Source organism: Sinocyclocheilus rhinocerous, unplaced genomic scaffold (assembly GCF_001515625.1).
Source record: "Sinocyclocheilus rhinocerous isolate Xijiao unplaced genomic scaffold, SAMN03320098_v1.1 scaffold2307, whole genome shotgun sequence".
Taxonomy (NCBI): domain Eukaryota; kingdom Metazoa; phylum Chordata; class Actinopteri; order Cypriniformes; family Cyprinidae; genus Sinocyclocheilus; species Sinocyclocheilus rhinocerous.
The window spans coordinates 280-14,132 of NW_015642048.1; the positions used below are offsets into that span (position 1 = coordinate 280).

The window sequence follows — 13,853 nt, forward strand, 5'->3', positions numbered from 1 at the left end:
TGTGTGGACTATCGTGGGTTGAATCAGCTTACCGTGAAGGACTCTTACCCATTACCAAGAGTCGATGAGTCCCTTGACTTCCTTTCCACAGGGAAATTTTTGACTACAATCGACCTTGCTCGGGGATACTGGCAGGTCTCCATGGCGAAAGAATCAAAACCTAAGACTGCTTTTGTTTCACATTGTGGGCTATTTCAGTTCCGTGTGCTTCCATTTGGTCTGTGCAATGCACCAGCGACCTTTCAAAGACTAATGAATAGTGTCCTGGCTGGTCTCATTTATAGGTGCTGTGCAGTCTACTTGGATGACATTGTTGTGGCTTCACCCACTTTCAAGCAACATCTCGATGACCTCAGGGAAGTCCTTTTACGGCTCAAGTCTGCCGGGTTGACCATTAAACTGGTCAAATGCCAGTTTTGTCACAGAGAGCTCACCTTCTTGGGGTACCGTGTCTGTCCACGTGGCGTCCTGCCGGACCAGGACAAAGTGAAAGCTGTTATGGACTTTAAAACTCCTGTCAATGTGAAGCAAGTGAGGCAGTTTTTGGGCCTATCAGGCTATTACCGTCGGTTCATACAGGACTACGCCCGCCACGCTGAACCCCTGTTTGCGCTCACTAAAAATGATGCTCCTTTTGTGTGGGACAGTGCCTGCCAAGACGCCATGGACCTGCTGAAACAAAAATTAACTTCGGCACCTGTGCTAAGTTTTCCTGACTTCTCTCTACCTTTTTTTGTTCATGCCGATGCCTGTGACGCGGGACTAGGAGCTGCGCTGATGCAGAGAGATCTGCATGGCAGAGAGGTTGCTGTGGCATATGCTAGTCGGGCCCTGCATAAATCAGAGAAACCTTATTCCACACCCGAGAAAGAGTGTCTGGCCGTCATTTGGGCCCTTGAGCACTTTAGGCCTTACATTGAGGGTCTCCATGTCACAATCTTCACTGACCACAGTGGGCTCAAGTGGTTGATGTCCCGTCCCAACCCCACTGGCCGCCTTGCTCGTTGGGCTCTCCGCCTTCAGGACTTCGATTTCAATATTGTCCACAAGCCTGGTTCTCGAAACAAAGTGCCTGATGCGCTGTCGAGGAATTCTCTAACAGATGATGTGCCACCAATGGACCTCCTTCTTGACTACGCTGTGATTGGTGGTCTGGATCTCCGTACGCTATCTTCAGTAACTCTTACGGATCGATCTCATGTCAGGCAATTACAACTTGAAGATCCAATCTCAGGTGATCTCCTCCGTAAAATGGAGGCAAAGCTCCAACAGGGTAGCGACGGGGATGATTGCTCTCAATATTCCATTCATGATGGCTTGTTGTACTTTAACGATCCCAAACCTGCTTGTGGCATCCACCCTTTGAAATGTTTAAAGCTGTATGCTCCTACGTCTCTCAAAGGTACCTTGTTGAGGTATTACCATGATCACCCAACTGCAGGTCACCTAGGAATAACCAAGACCTTGGCCCGACTGAAACTCAGGTTTTTCTGGCCTAAGATGGCATCTGAGGTGAAAAAATATGTAACCTCTTGCACGGTTTGCCAACTAACAAAACCAAGTCAGAGAAAACCTGCCGGTCTAATGGTCCCAATTCGGCCCCAAAAACCTTGGGAGTACGTTGGGGTGGATTTCGTTGGCCCATTGCCACGTACTCCCAGTGGCAATGCTTACATCTTGGTTTTTGTCGATTATTTTTCAAAGTGGGTTGAGATTGTGGCGGTGAGAGAAGCTACTGCTCAAGTGGCAGCAAACAAACTGCTAAGTGAAGTGTTTTCCCGTCACGGGGCCCCCACTTATCTAATTTCAGACAGAGGTTCCCCTTTCGTAAGCGACCTATTCGAACGGGTGCTCCCTCTCCTGGGAACAGAACATCGCCTCACAACGGCATATCACCCACAGACGAATGCCACAGAGAGGGTGAACCGGACTCTCAAGACAGCAATTCGAGCATACGTGGATGATAAACATACAACCTGGGACCGATATATCCCACAAATTTGCTTTGCACTACGAACAGCACCTCATGAGAGTACGGGTCAAACCCCGTCTATGATGTTGTATGGGAGGGAGTTGGACACTTCATTGGACTTGGTGACTCAGCCTGTCTGGGATGGAATGGAGGAACCTGAAATCCCTTATCCCGAGAGCTTAAGATTGACACTGCAAGAGGCACATGACCATGCAAGGGCAGCCCTGGAAACCAGTCACAACAAACGGAAGCAGCACTATGACAAAAGACATCGCTCTGTTTTTTATGCCATTGGTGACCTCGTCAGAGTGAAAACCCACCCTAAATCAGATGCTCTGGCCAATTTTACAGCAAAACTAGCACCACTGTACTCTGGTCCATACCGTGTCACTCAAGTTTTGTCTGATGTGAACTACAGACTTGCAAAGTTGGACACAAGACAGGATGCTGGTGTCTATCATGTGGTGAATATGCAGCCTTTCCACACTTGGAACGCATGCAGCAGCCATACACCAAGTGGACCTCAGGATGAGTCTGAAACACCCGATGAGGGGTTGGAGGACAGTCTGCTGGTGACACAGAGGAGTGAGGACCAACCTCAAGACGCATGCTTTTCTCTGCCTAATGAGGCTGATGTTAATTGTGACGATTTCACTGACAATGCACATGACGTGACCAAGCATGACATGAGTAGTTGTACTCGTAATGCTGACACTGACATTAGTACATCTTCACGACATACACATCTTCCTGACTTTGACGTTGATCTTGAAGGTCATCGTTACAATCTCAGACCTAGACTGGCACCTAGAATCACCTCAGGGTGGTCAGACAAGAAATGGACTAACGAATATTATACTGACAGATTGGATCTGAAGTAGTAATTTGTTTGCTTGTTCGAATTTCTTGTGTGTTTAAATGTTAATAATAAGCTGTTCTTTCCTTGTATAGCAATGGGAATCTAGAAAGCATTGTTCTAATTCTTGTTTTCATGTGTTCGGAAAAAAAGAAAAGAAAATTGTTTTGCACTTATGGGTTGGTTATACAAGCTTTTGTTTTTATGTGATATGTCTTTGAAAAGCATACTGTATAATGTGTAGCTTGTACTGACATGTATGCCAGTTATTGCCTTCTGTATGTGAAACATGTTATGAGTTGATGGATTTCCAAGTTTCCATGTATGGAGCTGAATTTAAACGTTGTCCTCATGTTGTGTATGGCTGGGGACAGCCTTTTTCTTTCCGGTGGGGAATCTGTAACGGCCAAAACTATGTATTTGCATGCATCACATTATAATGCGGTGTGCCCTTTAAGAGACTGATCACTTAACTTATAACGCACGCTATGTGGTGATGACGTAGAAGGACTACGTGCCTGTGTACTGAGAACCACTATGGATGATAAGTTCGCTCTGCCTTCTTGTTATTATTTTGTCTTGACTTTTATTTGTAACGCTAAGAAAGAGTTAATCTCTCATGTATGAGAGGAGCGCCTTGCCGTTTACCAGCCATTAAATGTGTGGGACACCAACTCTTCGTTTTCCATCTCTTTCATTACATGGATTTAACGAGTTATCCGAGTCAAAGCGTTACACTATGTATAAATGTATATTCTGAGAAAATTACAATATTTTCTGACCTCAGATTCATTTAAACCTGTTGTAGGGGACTCTAACACAATATTAGGACACTTTAAAAAACCATATGACCTGCTCTTTAATATTCTGGATTAAGCAGTGACAGTCATTTCTGACTCAGTACACATTTATACTACATTTTAATGTAATATGTTTGTTTATTCTGTTTTTAGACTAATATTTAATACACTTTGGAAAGAAGGTCCACTCTCCTCGTCCTTTATGTCCTGACCGACACCCAGTGTGTATACTGCTCATACTATTAGAACCAGAGCCTAGCAGTCCCTTTTCCTCTGCAACATTGGTCCTTCGAGTCGGATGCGGTGGTCATTCCTGGTAACATGGAGTCTAGTGAGGAGATCATTGGAGCAACCCAACCAAAACATCGAACAGGTCCACCAGTCCGACTCCAAGACTTTAAAGTGCAGTATGTAGGGGGCAGACCTGTACCTGAACATTTTATCTCACCTCCCTGGGAGGCACCTGTCCATGAGACCCCTCTCCAGTCATCATGGTATTATCCTGAGTACTTCTGTGGTGAAGCTGCTCCTAATACCAGCCCTTTATTAAAGGATTAGTCCACTTCCAGAATAAAAATTTCCTAATAATTTACTCATCCCCATGTCATCCCAGATGTTCATGTCTTTCTTTCTTCAGGCGCATAAAAATTATGTTTTTTGAGGAAAACATTCCAGGATTTTTCCCAATATAGTGGACTTCTATGGTGCTCAGTTGATTGAAGAATATCTGTTAAAATGCAGTTTCAATGCAGCTTCAAAGGGCTCTACACGATCCCAGCCGAGGAATAAGGGTCTTATCTAGCAAAATGATCAGTCATTTTCTACAAATTTTTAACTTATATACTTTTTAACCTCAAATGCTCGTCTTGCTCTAGCTCTACGATGCGCATGCGTACTCTGTGCACTCCGGTTCAAATAAGTTAGGGAAGGGCGAAAAAATCCAATCTCATTTTCTCCTACAACCTCAAAATCGTCCGAAATCTTTGTTTTACCTTTTTTTTTGTAAAGGGGAAGTACTGACCCAGTGTTTACAAAGTGAACGTGCAACGAAGGTCAAACGCCCATCCTGCTATGTAGACCAGCAAGAGCTGGCCCCATCAGCTGATGAGGAAGAGTGGCCTGAGCTTCCACCTTGGCCTGAGCCTGAGTCAGATCTGTGAAGGGGTATGGAGACTTTAAATTTAAACAAATCTGGCACAGCTACACACCAACCAGAGGTACCTAAGAAATTGAGTGTCTCTCAAGCGCACTCTTCACAAGCATACCCCCCGTCCTACATATTATTTTCACCATCTCCAACACCTGAAGAACTCAAGTTATTCTCCTCATTCTGCAAAGCCCTCATATCTAAAACCCTTACAGGCCCAAAGGTCAGTTTCTTCCCCCTGACTTGGGTCCATGCCTGCTCAGCCAAGTCACCTAGCATCTGGGGTTAGAGTCGAACAATGCACTTTTAGCCCATACGTCAGTGTCCAAGCATGTGTATAAAGGGCCTACTCCTACCATCCAGTAGTTCAGCCCAAGTGAGTTTGCCAGACTTCAAATAGCCTTAGAGAATCTGCTTCCTTCAGACTGAACTCTTTAAATATCAGATACTTGTGGAGCACTTAAATTTAGATGAAGCTAAGCTGATAGCTGTTAGATGATAGATGCTTATTTGAATTCGCTTACCCCATTTACTGATACCATGGGGGCCCTCCAGAGAGGTTCGGTCAACCCCACCAGCTAGCTGTGAGGAAAATGTCCAGTGTCCTGGAAGTCCCTGATATGAAGCGTGGAGATGCAGTTGCATTCTAGAGGTTTGCCCTTCAGGTACAGTCATTAGTGGGTTTGATGAAAACTTTAGAACCCGAGGGTAACATTGAGCTGAATTGTGGGTCCCAAGTCGCATGTCTTTTGAGCAAGCTTCCTTCGGAGCAGCGAGTCGAGTTTTGCCATTATACATTACGCTAACCTGGCACTGTACCTTCTTTATATGACCTCTTTGACTGGCTCCGCTATGATTAGTGGTCTAGTGGCTTTAATGTAGAGATTGCCCCACGAGGAGTTCAAGATAGACAGAACCCTAGATCTGTACAGAGTAAGACAGGAGCCATTCTTCATGGGGTTGAAGAGGCTCAAAATTTAACTTCCCTGTCATCTCAGAAGGTCAGTTATGACACATATAAAATTTTATAAATTGTAATTGTATAATATACAATTTGTCCCTGTATTATCAATATAATATAAATATATAGTGAGAGGCTAACGAGTCAAAGGGGATATATTAACATTATTGCTTCTGTTCCTTTTTTTTTTTTTAAATACCTGAGTTGAGCCATACCCTCCTCCGATGTCACGTTGCTCATTTAACCATTGAAAAGGGGCAACTGACTCCTTCATATGACCTTCTTTGATCAGTGCTAACAATGCATAGCCAGTAGCTTCCAGTGTGAAAAAGCGATTATCAGAGTCAGTCCAGTGGGTACGATCTGTGGACAGAAGACGACAGTTAGAAGACAAGAGGAGAGAGAGACTGACCTTGTGAAACAGTACCTATTGGAAAGGTAACTGTTTGCAAAATTTAGGTTACATATTTATGTACCCGGTGAGGCAAACTTTAACAGCATGCTCTTCATGCAGCCATGGTTGGATACTGCTAAAGCGTAGCATGCTATAGCCACTGTGTACGGCCTCTTCAGTCGAGGGAAATTCTCCCTTAGATACTCCGCTGCTTTACTGGAATTGCCCTATATTGATTAACAGGAATATTATCAGAAGCATTTCGGAATCAGGACCATAATCAGGGCATGTAAGAAAAATTTTATTTTTTGAATGGCTTGTTACCTTACATTTCAGAAAAATTAAACGTTTGATTCATTTCTTGATTCATCTCTATCCTTTTTCTAACAGCGTGTGTGAACATGTGTTACCTCAGTTCAGAAAGTTTGTGTGTGTTACTTTTATGCTGTGAATGCACATGTATGTATATGTGTTAATGTCCCACTTGTGTGTGTGTTTGTAAAGGAGAAAGAATTAAGTTACCTGTATTTTGAGGCCTGGCTCTTGGCAGGTAACAGCATTTTGTGCCTCTGCCAAAGCAATGAGCACGAATGCGGTCAGAGACACTCTGGATTCAGAGCCTCGCAGACCTCCCTTTATACCAACACAGTGAACATAACGACATATGTTAGTACTGTGAGAAAGCATTCAGATAGCAGTTTTACCCTTTTATTAATTATTATGAAACTACTGCAATTAATGTAATCACATTTATTCTCACAAACAATACTCACCATCATACTGGTGTCGTAGACAGGATTGTCCTCCTGAAAGGATCCATCAGGACGCTGTTTATTCTTGAGCAGGTACACCAGAGGGCCACACAGATTCATGTCATTGATGTTTATAAACGATTTTACCATGGAGAAAACCTTCACCACATACGCAGTGATCCTGAGATGGACAGAACATAAAGATACATTAACATGACAGACACATGTTCAATGTGAAGCTGTGATCAGTAATGTGTTAGCATGAGTACCATGTGCTGGTGCCTTCTTTGGCATAGGGAGGGTATGAGTCATCCTTTTTTCGATAATTAAGTTGATTTTCATAACCTATAAAAAATGAAAATATAAAAAAATAATCTAAAACATCTGAAAGAATGATGTTCGTTCATATTTGAGTCTCATTGCACCTGTTTGAATGTATTTGATGGCCTCTTGTCTGCGATCTGTTCCCACAGCGTCCCAGTTTCCACTGCGGTCCAGGTAATGGGCGGCAATGAGTGGCAGCGTGATTCTGGCCAGGTTCTGCTCCACACACCCGCCGGGCATCCGGATCAACGATGCCAGAGAGTCCTCCTTAATGGAGTTATCAATGCTGTCTGCCAGCAAATCACCTGTAGAGACACACACATAGACAATTTCCTATTTCTACACAGCCATACTCTTTACTAATGAAAAATAATATCTATATGTGAGTTGTTAATATGTCAAAAGTGCTTAATTAGCAACAAAGAAAGGAGACATTATCCAAAATATAGACATAATAATCTTAAATATTATCTGATATAACTTCTAAAATAAATACAAACCTCTGACATTGATGAATGCCTTAGGCTTTGAATTTGGTACCACTGATTTTAACTCCATTTTCTCCACTTTTATCACCTGTCTCCCTGATAATAAACACAAATGAAAAATTCTAAAAGAATAAAATGCACCAATAACACACAAACATCACAGAAATAAACATTCATTACAGAAAAACAATTAAAGAAATATATTAATGTATTCACAAAATACATAGACAAAAGCAACATTACTTCCAAAACTATGAAATTTGTACATCTAATTATTGTTCTGAAAAAAAAAACCTGCAAGCTCACCACTGTCTCCTTTCTCAGAGGGGTTCAACACAAAGCTCCTTGACTTGATTCTCTGGATGCCTTCTACCTAAAACACCAGACACAGCACATGCCACACACACACACACACACAAAATACTTGTGAAATGTAGTTTGATACACTTTCACAGAACACACAACATGTATTATGTAATATATATCACAAAACTGTTTCCATAAGTAAGTGTGAGATGTTTTAGGAGCCCGCTCACTACCACACGTAGATTCTTCCTCACTGTATCCGCTTCAATAAAAGAACGCGCAATGGCTGTGACCTGTAGAGGGAGCTCCCCTGTTTTAAGAGGGATGATGGCGTATGAAATGAGCTTGGAGGAGCCGGCCGGTACCAAAACCTGCTGCCTGTGAGCTCTGCTAAATGCCACACTACACATGTATTTTGTCTTTTCCAGGATCACCATTACCTGCAAACAGACAGAGTGTTCAGGGCAGGTTCATGGATCATTTGTTCACGTATGGCACCCCTGTCTTGTGTAGTAATGTGTAGTCACATAATATGACATTTACATTAAATGGTCCAATGGTAGGCTTAAAATTTGTGAAATTTTGTGAGCAGAAGTTGTGCTGAAATGTCAGTTTATCCTGTTAAGGTTGATTCTAACTTCTTTGACCTCAGATAACAATAGGTTTTCATTAAAATACGATACATGAAATAACATAATAGATATTTTTATATGTAAATGACATTCAGATACCCTATTGAAATTAATAAGGAGTGAAAAATAAATATTATTATTAGGATTGATTTTATTTGGCATGCACATAGAGGTGCGCTGTTTAGATTGGGTTTGTGTTGAAGAGCGGCAAGTCATTCATTCACAATGTACACAACATTATCATACATGTCTAAAGGATTAAAGCTTGTCAGGTAAAGCATGAGTTTATTGATGCAATTCAGTCAGTCAGCTGTTTTATTCCAACTGTTTTATTCCTGGTTGGAGGCTTACGTAATTATTTAACTTATATGTAGAATTATGTTTCAAGTTTTATGGTTCAACCCAAAAATTTGTAGTAGTGTGTAAGTTGTAACTTTGTGCCTTTTTACGTCGCAACTAGTAAGTTGTAACTTACTCACAGTTTGTGCATAAGCCTGAAGTCAGAATAAGGTGAACAGTCAGGGAAACTTGCCTTCAGGTTTTCATTCCCGTAGTTGTGGACCACAGCTTTGATTTCCACATGTTCATTTCTGGACACTGAGTAAGGCAGCCGCAGGTCTATGAAGAACGGCTTCCACGCCTGGACGTTATGCGGTTCAGCTACACAGAAACCTACAGTGCATCATATGTTTCAGTTGTATATGCAAAAACCAGAGATAATCTAATTCTGCTGTCTCTGCCAAGACAAACAAGAGGCGGACAGACAGACAGACAAACAAGAACAGAGCTGTTTACCTATCTCAGTTGAGGCACTGATGGCTAGAAACCCCCACTGAGTGATACTGTCAGGAAGAGTGGTGTTCACTGGAAATACAGCCAACCTGAAATAAATGTATGAAAAGTCACTCTCAACAATGACTACGTGTGATCAAGGTCTTCAGACTCACTAGAAACTTCTAGGAAAGTGTTACAGCTAGTTGGAACTAAAATCTGCAGGAGCAGGATCGGACACCCTTGGTTTACATGCATTAATTTTCATCAATCCAAATGAATACCATCTAATTACCGATTCTGAAAGTTCTGTTTATATAAACCCTAAAATTTGCAGTCCAATTCATATTTTTGTTTACAAGTGCATTTATGTTTTCCGAATAAATCTTCAGTGCATGCGAAGTGCATATACATGTCACGTCACTGCACTGCACATGTGCTCAAAAAATATATATTTTTGAATCCGACTGAAAAGATAGTCATATTCAAGTGTTTACATGCAAATTTTTTCCCATTAATTGGATTTTTTTCAGGTTAACTCCAACCCTTTCAATTCAACTGAAATTTCATTTGGATCAAACTCATTCGGATCAATTGACCTATCGGTAAGCCCCTCCTCTCGAATGCAGATGAACCAATGGCAGTCGAGTATCAGTTGCACGGGGAGCGGAACTCGGACATCTTAGCGAACTTTTCTCACGTCATGTACCATGCAGCGAAAGTTAAAAACACATAAACAAAGGTCTAAATTAGAGTGCCTCTCCATATTAATCTGGTTAAATGTAAATTAATTTAATCTTACTCTGCGGTATATGAACGGTGTTGATCCGGGATGTTGTCATTGCGATCGTGACTACCGTAACATAATTCTCCCGTTTGCATTGTGGTCTGTATTTTTACATATTTATTTTAATATCTTTTATATATCCCTCCAGGGCATATTTAAGTCCCACTTGAAGGTCCATCTGTGTCCCAAATTGATCAGAAACACCTCGGAAGAAGGTTTTCACTGACAGCTGTCACACAGTGAGCAACTCTGTTTGTTTGACCGAGTGAGCAACAGTAACTAAAGGGGACGGGGCTTACCGATAGGTCAATTGAGGTGTTTACTAAAATAACGCTGTCGGTTACTCACGTAACCTCGGTTCCCTGAGATGAGGGAACGAGACATTGCTATGGGAATTACCCTTTCCTCCAATACTACTGAAGCCTTATTGAATCACACCAGTGAAACTGGCCAATGGCGTTAAAGCGCGCGAAATATGAGGGGCTCCCACTCTATATAAAGCAGCGCTTGTATGTCATCCATTCAGAATCTTGACTGAAGCAACTTGGCATTCAAAGATCCTGAGCTAGGTGACACGGAAATAAGAGCAATGTCTCGTTCCCTCATCTCAGGGAACCGAGGTTACGTGAGTAACCGAGAGCGTTCCCTTTCGATTTGGTCACTCTACATTGCTATGGGAACGTATAAAATCCCGCCGTGTCACAGCGATGGCCGTGTCGTGGCTCGACTAAGTATGTCAAGTTTCTCATACGGAACCGTAATGAGAGCGGCAATGATATTGGCGCTCTTGTTAAACACAGCTCAGGTCTACAGGACCTAGTCGAAACCATGTAAAAGTCAAAAGTAAAAGTCACTAGACGATGCCGCGTCACACCAGGGGCGGAGGTAACACCAGTGAAACAGAGAATGCGAAATGGCGGCATCTCCGGCGCCATCACATATAGATTAGTTAAGGTTTGTTTAATTTCAATGAAATTATGCGTTATGATGCAACGGCTGTACCGGTGCTCAAATAAGCAGAGTATGATGGTGATCATGTCCTAAAAGACGTGATGAACAATATCATAACAATGTGATAAGCTGATAGGGACAGCATTGAATTAGTGGTACGTCAATACAGGGGTGTATACGACCTAGTCGAAACCACTGAGGCAAGCAGCTCAGATCATAACTGAGGCTGAGTAGGCGCCGTGTGCTGCTCGCACTGACAGCATGTGAGGCAAGCAACGACACATCTAGGTTATAAAATCTCGCGAAAGTGCTGGGTGACAACCAGTCTGCCGCCATGCAAATGTCCTGAATAGATATGCCATTTACCCAGGCCCATGAGGACGTGAGTCCGCGGGTTGAGTGGGCCCGAACCCCTATAGGACATTTCACGCCCTTAGAGCCATAAGCTAAAGCAATTGCGTCGACGATCCAGTGTGACAGCCTTTGCCTGGACACAGGCAGGCCTTTTGTGCGCCCTCCAAAGCATACAAATAGCTGTTCCGAGAGCCTGAACTGTCTAGAGCGCTCTGTATAAATGCGCACTGCATGTACAGGGCACAGCAAAAGTGTATTGAGCGGCTCCGTCCCGGCCAGTGTTTCGGGATGGAAAGCAGATGACCTGCGCTTTAAATGGAGTCGAAAGCACTTTAGGCACATAACCCTTCCTAGGCTTTAAGTTGAGTCTGCAATCACCTGGCCCGAACTCAATACACGAGTCGTCAACTGACAGCACCTGCTGGTCCCCCACTCACTTAACAGAGGCCAGCGCGAGCAGGAGCGCTGTCTGGAGATCTCAGAGTGTTCAACACGCGCTGAGGAAGTGCATCTGTTACAGGCAAGCTCCGTCGAGCGGCCAGACATGAAGGATCCATGACTCTGGATTAGGATGCTATATCGTTAACTGTGCTTGAGAGAGGAGGTCTCTCCTCTCCACCAGTTCTGGGAACCACGGCTGATTGGGCCATTTCGTGCCACTAACAGAACAGATTCCCTTTCCTCTCTGATTTTGCAAAGCACGCGAGCCGGAAGTTTCACTGGAGGAAAAGCATACTTGCGTACTTTCGGCCAGCTGTGAGCTAGTGCATTCACTCCCAGGGGAGAGAGCACACATTCCCTTGGTGATTTATAAACACTACCACTGTCACGCTGTCCGTCCTCATGAGAACGTGACAGTAGAGAATGACATGTACTGCCCGGATGGAGAGGAGGTGTTGATCTGCCCACAGAAGAAGGTCTCTCGCCAGCCGCAGCAGCGGCCGCGAGCTCACGCTCCCTTGGTGATTTATAGATGCTACCACTGTCATGCTGTCTGTCCTGATGAGAACGTGACAGTGGAGAATGTCCGGGAGAAAACACTCGAGCACTAGGTGTACAGCACAGAGCTCCAGACAGTTTATGTGCCACAACTTCTCAGTTTCTGACCATGTCCCGAAGGCTGGTCTTCCGTCGCCCAGCCCGTGCTCGATGCATCTGTTGTAACAGTCTTTCTCCTGATCACTTGGCCAATAAGAACACCCCGGCGATACAGTGTCATATCGCGCCAAGGGGTGAGCGCATCCCATCAGTTGTGCGTCACTTTGATGCGCAAGGTGCCCGTGCGCCATGCGCTCTGTGGCATCCGGCACATTAGCCAGAGCTGAAGCGGTCGCATATGTAGGAGCCCTAGTTTGCACACTGTCGAGGCGGCAGCCATCTGGCTGAGCGTCCTCTGAAAGCATTTCAGTGGGGGAGAGTGCCCTAACTTTAAGACTATGAGAGAGCTGATCAGTTTTTGTGAGCGCTCCTCCGACAGACACGCTCTCATATTGATTGAATTCAGCTCCACTCCTAAAAAGGAGATGTTCTGGCTCGGAACCAGCATGCTCTTTTGCATATTCACAGTCAGCCCTAAGCTCTGAAGATGAGCGAGGAGTCTGAGCTTGTCGGTGAGCAGCGCGGTCTCCGATTGGGCTAAGACTAGCCAATCGTCGAGATAGTTCAGGATGCACATTCCCCTCTGCTTCAGAGGAAAGAGAGAGGCATCCATGCATTTCGTAAACGTACGAGGGGCCAGGGATAAACCGAAGGGTAGGACCGTGAATTGGTACGCTATCCCCTCGAATGTAAATCTCAGGAAACGCCTGTGGCGAGGGGCTACCTGAATGTGAAAATAAGCATCCTTTAAATCCACAGAGATAAACCAATCTCTCGGTCTGATGTGTGAGAGGATTTGTCTCAGCGTAATCATTTTGAACGAGCGCTTCGAAAGCGCGCGATTCAGCGGTCTCAAATCCAAGATTGGGCTGAGTCTGCCGTCTTTCTTTGGTACCAGAAAATAGCGACTGTAGAAGCCGCTCTTGCGGTCTGGTAGGGGCACTGTCTCTACAGCGCGTTTTGCGAGGAGGTTGTGTATTTCCTCTCGCAGAACTGAGGCATTCCGCTCTGCTTCAGAGGAGAAAGAGCGGCATCCATGCATTTCGTAAACGTACGAGGGGCCAGGGATAAACCGAAGGGTAGGACAGTGAATTGGTACGCTATCCCCTCGAATGCGAATCTCAGGAAACGCCTGTGGCGAGGGGCTACCTGAATGTGAAAATAAGCATCCTTTAAATCCACAGAGATAAACCAGTCTCTCGGTCTGATGTGTGAGAGGATTTGTCTCAGCGTAATCATTTTGAACGAGCGCTTCGAAAG

General features: G+C 44.0%; 1 protein-coding gene across 1 annotated transcript in view; it reads right to left on the reverse strand.

Annotated features, from left to right (window-relative positions):
• Positions 1-4,681: 4,681 nt before the first annotated feature.
• The window catches only part of LOC107755328 (complement C3-like), a 26,002-nt gene continuing 16,830 nt past the window's right edge, over positions 4,682-13,853 (reverse strand). The window contains exons 19-30 of the mRNA XM_016572083.1: positions 9,428-9,513; positions 9,165-9,304; positions 8,231-8,440; positions 7,989-8,067; positions 7,707-7,790; positions 7,308-7,511; positions 7,152-7,227; positions 6,904-7,063; positions 6,653-6,763; positions 6,213-6,357; positions 5,936-6,099; positions 4,682-4,801 (exon numbers count right to left, since the gene is read on the reverse strand). Coding sequence (XP_016427569.1) covers positions 4,682-4,801; positions 5,936-6,099; positions 6,213-6,357; positions 6,653-6,763; positions 6,904-7,063; positions 7,152-7,227; positions 7,308-7,511; positions 7,707-7,790; positions 7,989-8,067; positions 8,231-8,440; positions 9,165-9,304; positions 9,428-9,513 — 1,579 coding nt within the window. The remainder of the gene's footprint in view (positions 4,802-5,935; positions 6,100-6,212; positions 6,358-6,652; positions 6,764-6,903; positions 7,064-7,151; positions 7,228-7,307; positions 7,512-7,706; positions 7,791-7,988; positions 8,068-8,230; positions 8,441-9,164; positions 9,305-9,427; positions 9,514-13,853) is intronic.